This window comes from Ascaphus truei, chromosome 14, assembly GCF_040206685.1.
Source record: "Ascaphus truei isolate aAscTru1 chromosome 14, aAscTru1.hap1, whole genome shotgun sequence".
Taxonomy (NCBI): Eukaryota; Metazoa; Chordata; class Amphibia; order Anura; family Ascaphidae; genus Ascaphus; species Ascaphus truei.
In genome coordinates, this window is record NC_134496.1 from 48,057,015 (window position 1) to 48,064,098 (window position 7,084).

At 40.5% G+C, this 7,084-nt stretch overlaps 1 protein-coding gene across 1 annotated transcript; it reads left to right on the top strand.

Moving 5' to 3' along the window:
• Positions 1–459: 459 nt before the first annotated feature.
• GHSR (growth hormone secretagogue receptor) lies at positions 460–6,466 on the top strand. The gene is made up of 2 exons (XM_075570782.1): positions 460–2,045; positions 5,457–6,466. The coding sequence occupies exons 1-2, from the start codon at positions 1,211–1,213 to the stop codon at positions 5,759–5,761; spliced, it is 1,140 nt and encodes a 379-aa protein (XP_075426897.1). The 5' UTR covers positions 460–1,210; the 3' UTR covers positions 5,762–6,466.
• The last annotated feature ends 618 nt before the right edge of the window (positions 6,467–7,084 follow it).

Here is a 7,084-nt window from a genome sequence, read left to right on the forward strand (position 1 = left end):
TGTTACGACCGTCTGAGGATCTGCCCAATAGTGAGATAATCTAAGCGTGCAATCCATGATAACCAAAGTCTGAACCATTTCCTTTCTTCATGTTTCCTTTCAACAGGACATTTCTCTGTGATGTCATTTCTCTGTGATGTCATTTCTCTGTGATGTCATTTCTCTGTGATGTCATTTCTCTGTGATGTCGCTCTTCAGAAAGTATCTCTTTTTTTTACTATTAGGTACTATACTAGTGACGGATGGGGAGCTATGTATATATATGTATATAGTATTTTTTGTTTCCTTCTATCAAAGACACAGTGGAGCAAACTATTTGCTTTTTCTATTATGTTTCATATCACTTTTCATTGTATAAAGGGGTTTTTTTTTTTTTTAAATAAAATATGCCCATCTATCTGTTAATTTGCCTTAATGAATCTCATATTTTCTTATTCATTAAGGTCTAAACACCACAATAACACAACCAGCTTCTACATTGTAAGATCACATCATGGGCTATGTGTGTGTGACAGCCTGACACAATGTGTCCTGCCTCAGCTTTCCCAGTATCCTCCTGACAGCAAACAGGCTGAAAGATACTACAGGGGAGGGAAGAGAGAAGAGAGAAGGGGGAGGGCTAGAATCCCTTACCCAGCCTCAATCCTGTGCTATGCAACCCAAACCTCCACATCAAGGCACGAAAGAAGGTGCACTGCTCACTGCAAATCTCAGACATATTGTGTTACAACTCCTCCCTCATAGCACAAGTGGTCCACCATCTGTCAGCATGTGTGGCCAGTTCTGGAAGAAGAACAAGAAGGGTCTAAATGAACCTAACCAAGAATAAATCTCAAAGCATGGAATGCCAAAGGGATTATTTTACCTGGAACAAATGTACAGGCTAGGAAAGAAGATCACAGCTTCAAGTGCATTATATTCAGGAGGAGACATGGTACAGTAACTGCATGTAACATGAACCTGGGCATAGTCTTGACTTTTATCATTTGAAAATATTACTTTTCTATTTGTTTTACAAATCTGGAAGAGATGTGGGGTAACTCTCCTGGAGACAATGGGATTTCTATCAGTTAGAAATAGACACTGCTTCTTAACTTGTAGGACCTTGTTTATTTATTGACTTGAATGGTGGGTTTAGATTTAATTGAAGTGCATTTGGAAATGTGGATATGCCATCTTCCTAATGGATCTCTTCTAAACACTGATTATCATGGAACCAGACAAATATCACCAATTATCCAATGGTGCATTCAGAAGTATGTCCAATGAGACATCCAGCAGACATTACCTGTACAATTTTACTCTGCATTACATGGATTACGTTGACAACAACTCCAGGCCAGTAGAACCTGACCATCTTTTCCCTGTACCAGTGCTAACTGGAATAACTGTGACTTGCATTCTTCTCTTTATCATAGGAATGTTTGGAAACATAATGACTATGTTAGTAGTGTCTAAGAATAAGGACATGAGGACTACAACCAATCTGTATTTATCTAGTATGGCCTTCTCTGACCTTTTGATCTTTCTGTGCATGCCACTTGATCTTTATAAACTCTGGCAGTATAGACCCTGGAATTTCGGGAGCATCCTCTGCAAACTCTTCCAGTTTATCAGTGAAAGTTGTACTTACTCCACAATCCTGAACATCACAGCTCTAAGTGTGGAGAGATACTTTGCCATATGTTTCCCTTTGAGAGCAAAAGTAGTCATCACCAAAGGTAGAGTCAAGCTGGTTATCCTAGTCCTGTGGGCTGTGTCATTTGTAAGTGCTGGACCCATCTTTGTCTTGGTTGGGGTTGAACACGAGAATGGGACAAACCCTTTTGATACAAACGAATGCAAAGCTACTGAGTATGCCATCAAGTCCGGTCTCCTGACTATCATGGTCTGGACATCCAGCGTGTTCTTCTTCTTGCCAGTCTTCTGCCTCACTGTGCTGTACAGTCTAATTGGAAGAAAACTATGGAGAAGAAGGAGAGAGACTATAGGACCAAACACATCTATCAGGGATAAGAACAACAAACAGACTGTGAAAATGCTAGGTATGATTCTCATGTATGTTGTACATTGTCTGTGTCTTTTGATGTGAATTGTCAATGAACGAGCAACACTGGAGATGATTTTGTGCTCGTCAAATTATTATTTTTTACAGTGTTTTTCTGTTTAAAATATAATTTATCTACTAGTTAACCAACCCACATATTTTACAATCTCTAGCCTATTTACTGATGCAAGGAAAACAGGGTTATTTTCAGGTTATGGTATATTTTATTGGACCATGAAAACCATACACACTTTGGGTGCATGGGGTTTGGGAGATGACAGAACTATTTACCTTGGATGGTTAATACAGTTTAAAAAGACCATCTGAAAATGCAGTACTCAATCAAGGGTACCTCAATCTACAACGTAAATCTAAATCTTTACCATGAATCGAGATGTTGATTCTTTAATTTTTTGATTTGCTTCTAAATATACTTTCCCCTGTTCTTAACAAAACCTCCTATATGGAATGTATTTATATTACAAGTGCAGCTACGACTGTCTATAGAGTGTTCTTAAATAGTATTTTTTCTACCAAACTCCAAAAATGAAAGATTAACCAAAGCAGTGTTTCCCAACTCCAGTCTTCGGGGAACCCCAACAGGTCAGGTCTTACGGATACCCCTGCTCCAGCACAGGTGGCTCAGTCAAAATGACTGAGCCGCTGATTGCCCCACCTGTGCTGGAGCAGGGATATCCTTAAGACCTGACCTGTTGGGGTTCCCCGAGGACTGGGGTTGGGAAACACTGAACCAAAGCAGTGTTTTGAGCCATGTGTAATATTGCTATTTTATGCTCTTTCATAAAGAAAAAAATTACTATTTTGTGCACTTTACCACACAGCTTTCAAAATATACCATGTACAGTGTATGTTGAATAACTCACATTAACAACAAAGTACACAACATTGGCACAATATTTTTTTAATTGAACGTTCTTGAACCCTGCTATGTTCCAATGCTGACTATCCACAGAATATTTGCCCGTAAAGACGCCCTCGTTAAACTACACAATGGTCAAGCAAGCAGACAAGAGGAGATACAAAGCTCAATAAATGGATATTACTTTACCCTTTCTTTGGAAGCGAATGGGTTAAAGGACAACGCAAGAAAAATAATTGTTTAATAAAAACAATGTTTTGCAACGGGTTCCCATAGAAACAAATAATTGTACTCGCTACCATTCTGCAGGCCTGCCCCTTGCTAGCTATGGTCAGGTGTTCAGGATATCCCTGCTGCATCACAGGTGGCTTCGACTGAGCCTCTAAATGAGCCACCTGTGCTGAACAGGGATATCCTGAAAACCTGACCTGTTGGGGTGCTTTGAGGACTGGAGTTGAGAACCCCTGGGTTAAAGTGCGACTCGTGGTCAACACGTGACTTATTAGTTATTATGTCACATTGCAAAGTAGAAAAATACATAATACGTTTCTGTCCTGTGTTTTCTAAAATGTTTATTGCAGGCTCATATTATTTCCTACAAACAATGGAATGCCCATTGCTAGCTAGCAAGGGACAGGCCTGCAGAATGGTAGTGAGTCAAAACTGAGCCACTGATTCAGCCACCTGTGCTGAAGCAGGGATATCCTGAATACCTGACCTTTTGGGGGGGGGGGGCTCTCGAGGACTGGAGTTGAGAAGCCCTGCTTTAACCCCTTAGTTGCAGGACATTTCTTAGGGTTCTGCCACATATTGTGCATTGCTCCTCTGGCAGTCAAGAGGTTAAGAGTATGCAGCAATTTGTAATGGCCTTTCACGTGCATTAGCAATAGAATGAAAAAAAAAATACATTAACAAGTTCTATATATATATATATATATATATATATATCTGCATCGTGAACATCTAACCTTTGTTGGTTTATGTGTTTAATAAATTCTTCTACATTTTGTTCCGAATTTTGTTAGAAAAAAAGAATAATGATATGCTAATGCCAGGATTATATTCATTTAGATTTATATCAACATTCCATGTAGTAATGTGCCACGCTTATAATAAGCGCCCTGTGATGCGAGAACGCTCGGTGACCTTAGTCTGCTTGAAGGTCACGGTGATACAAGGCATGTCGACATGCATCCCAAATAGTGGTGGATACAATTATAGACACGAAATAAATAAAGAATGGAAAATAACAGTTGGTCTTTATAATTCAAGATAAGCCCCGGAAATGCCATAACAAATAGCTTTCTTCTTCTTCTTCTTATCTACACTATAGTAAGTGTATTTTAATGATTCCAACCTTGACATATATGCATTATATTCAAGTATGTTAGAAAATCCCATTGTGATGTGATCGCGAGGGACAAAACTTGTAATGTGATGGCGCTGACAGTGAGCACAAAACAAACTCATCAATGTTCTTCCATTCAACCTGGAAACGAAGGTCTGGGAATAAACGGCAGGTGCCAGAAATCTCTTTATGGCTTTTTTCTAGAACGTGTTAGTGTCAGATTCAAGGGATTTGCAGTATTACTGCGACACACAGTTTAAACCACCAAATACTGCAAATCCTTTGAATCTTACATCAAACTGCAAACGGAAACTCAGCAGTACTCCGGCTACAAGATAAATAACCCCCATAGACATTTTCGAGATGGCTGTAATATACTTTGAAACAACAAATTAGTAGATTCTTCATCATGCGAAAGTAATTATAGTATACAGTCCACCCTGCTTCCATCTTGTGAGTGGACATTAATATTCATTATTATTTTTTTACTAATATGAATCATTTTCAATCCGTTGGCTGCTTGTGTATGTGGCAGATTCTACTCTCATGGGTTTAAGATGTTAATTGTCATAAATAAACAGCGTAAACTCAGTTTTGTTCCTTTAAAAGCCACAAATTAAATAATTGTGCTTGTAACAGAATTGACACATGTTGCCTTTCTCAATGTGGATCAATATTGATGGAGAGTAATGAAATCAAAGCCTCTTGGCTGTCATTGTAACCTGCTCTCTAACATAAATCCGATAACTGCATGATATCCATCTCATTTACGTAAAAGAGCTCATTTCATCTGCACATGTATGTATATCATTATTTATATAGTGCCCACAGTGTACTTAGTGCTGTACAGAAGAGACAACACAGGGAATTATAACACAAAAAGGGCAAAATCAGACAGGTAATCCCTGTCCCGAGGAGCTTACAATCTAAATCTAAGCGTACATTGTTTACAAGTTTCTAACACCTGTTTGGGAGCTGTGATAGTTGTGGTTATGTTATGCCCTTTAACTTCTCATGTTTCACATCTTAGAAAAGCATTAAACTATTTAATCTGTTTCCTTGGCGTTTATCTTTTTTTGGGGGGGGGCATCATTTGGGATTCTGTTCCTTCTGCGTGGAAGAGATCAGAGAACACGGTAGCCGGGGGTGTTGTATAAAACGCTTTCTCTTCTCTTTTTCAGTGGTGGTGGTGTTTGCCTTCATTCTTTGCTGGCTGCCCTTTCATGTAGCACGTTACCTGTTTTCCAAATCTTTTGAAGCTGGATCCTGGGAAATAGCTGTGATCAGCCAGTACTGTAACTTAGTGTCCTTTGTGCTTTTCTACTTAAGTGCCGCCATCAACCCCATTCTGTACAACATCATGTCGAACAAATACCGGGTGGCAGCTTGCAGGCTTTTCAGGCTCAAGCAGATCTCCCGGAAAGCCCCGTACATAATAAACGAGGAAAGTTCTCCGGCCTGGACAGAGTCCAATGTTAGTACGTGACCAGAACAATCTGCAAAGGGAAAAAGTGGCCAAAACATTTACCAGCCAACAGAGCAGCCATAATGCATCCGAGCACGTTACAGAATCCAGCATCGGTGTGCTCCACCTTCACAGACGCTAGTTACTGGGTCCAACGCAGGATTTTGTGTTGAACGTAAAGAACAAACAGCAGGAAGGGGGAGGGGGGGGGGAATTACCTAACACAGTTTTGCCTCAATGAAAAAGCTACTGTTCCATTTTTCCCCAGTGAAAGTATTCGGTTACGTTAGGGGTTCTCAACTCCAGCTCTCAAGGGCCACCAACAGGTATAGGTTTTCTGGATATCCCTGCTTCAGCACAGGTGGCTCAATCAGTGGCTCAGTCAAAGACTGAGCTGAAGCTGGGATGTCCTGAAAACCTGTCCTGCAGGTGGCGCCTGGAGGAGAGGAGTTGGCCACCCCTGGGTTATGTTGATTGATGGCTCGGATAGTCTGCTCAGCCCGGCAGTAATGGAGTTTTGATAAAGTGACAGAGTACGGTATACGCTCTCAGCTCTCGGTATGGAGTGCTGCTATGGCCCATCAGTCTTTGTGATGCATTATTTCAGCTTAATGCCGTTCTTGTGGGTTTTGCATTCAAAGACCAGTGGTCATGTTATTCAATGCAGTCAGGTTGTTTAATGTCAAATGAGACCAAATGTTTGAGAGATGAAACAAAAAAAAATAAAGAGTGATGAAACATAGCAAAGGTTGTGTCTTTTATTGTTTTACCGACAATACATTATTCTACAAACTATGCGCAGTGAAGGAGGTTTCGATATTGCATTTCTCTAAATGTCCATATATGTTGAGCAGTGACAATAAAAAGAGGACAATGTCATAGTTCTGGTGGAACTAAAATATTATAAACCATCTATTGTTCAGAGAAAAAAAAATGGTGTAGTTGGGCTAGGAATAACATCCATCAGAAATGTCCAGGTTTGGAGTCTTGTTCTTTATCTATACTATATTTCTAAGTTTGTTATTCCGTTTGTTTGTTTGTCCGAAGCATCGAAATCTCACAAACGGCACGACGTAGCACAACAAAACTTTTACTGGACACCGTGCTGCGGATTTGTAGGTCAACGCGGCTATTTTGAGCTTCCAAAATGACTTACCTCCCAAATTATGGACATTCTAAGTTTCCATCGGGTGTCCTGCAAAAATGTTAGAGCAGGAGCGGGGGGGGGGGGGGTGGCATGGCTACTAAGGGAGGGAGGTGTCCTTGGCTGGATCAGGGCTTTGTGTCTCTGTGTGAGTGTGTGATGTGAGATGTGCGGGGGAGGTGTGCCAGCTGGCGGGGGGA

Excerpts from the sequence above, each read along its gene's own strand:
- GHSR (XM_075570782.1), top strand. The coding sequence starts at position 1,211 with ATGGAACCAGACAAATATCACCAATTATCCAATGGTGCATTCAGAAGT. Across the intron at positions 2,046-5,456 it reads ACAGACTGTGAAAATGCTAG|TGGTGGTGGTGTTTGCCTTC; the intron begins GTATGATTCTCA and ends TCTCTTTTTCAG.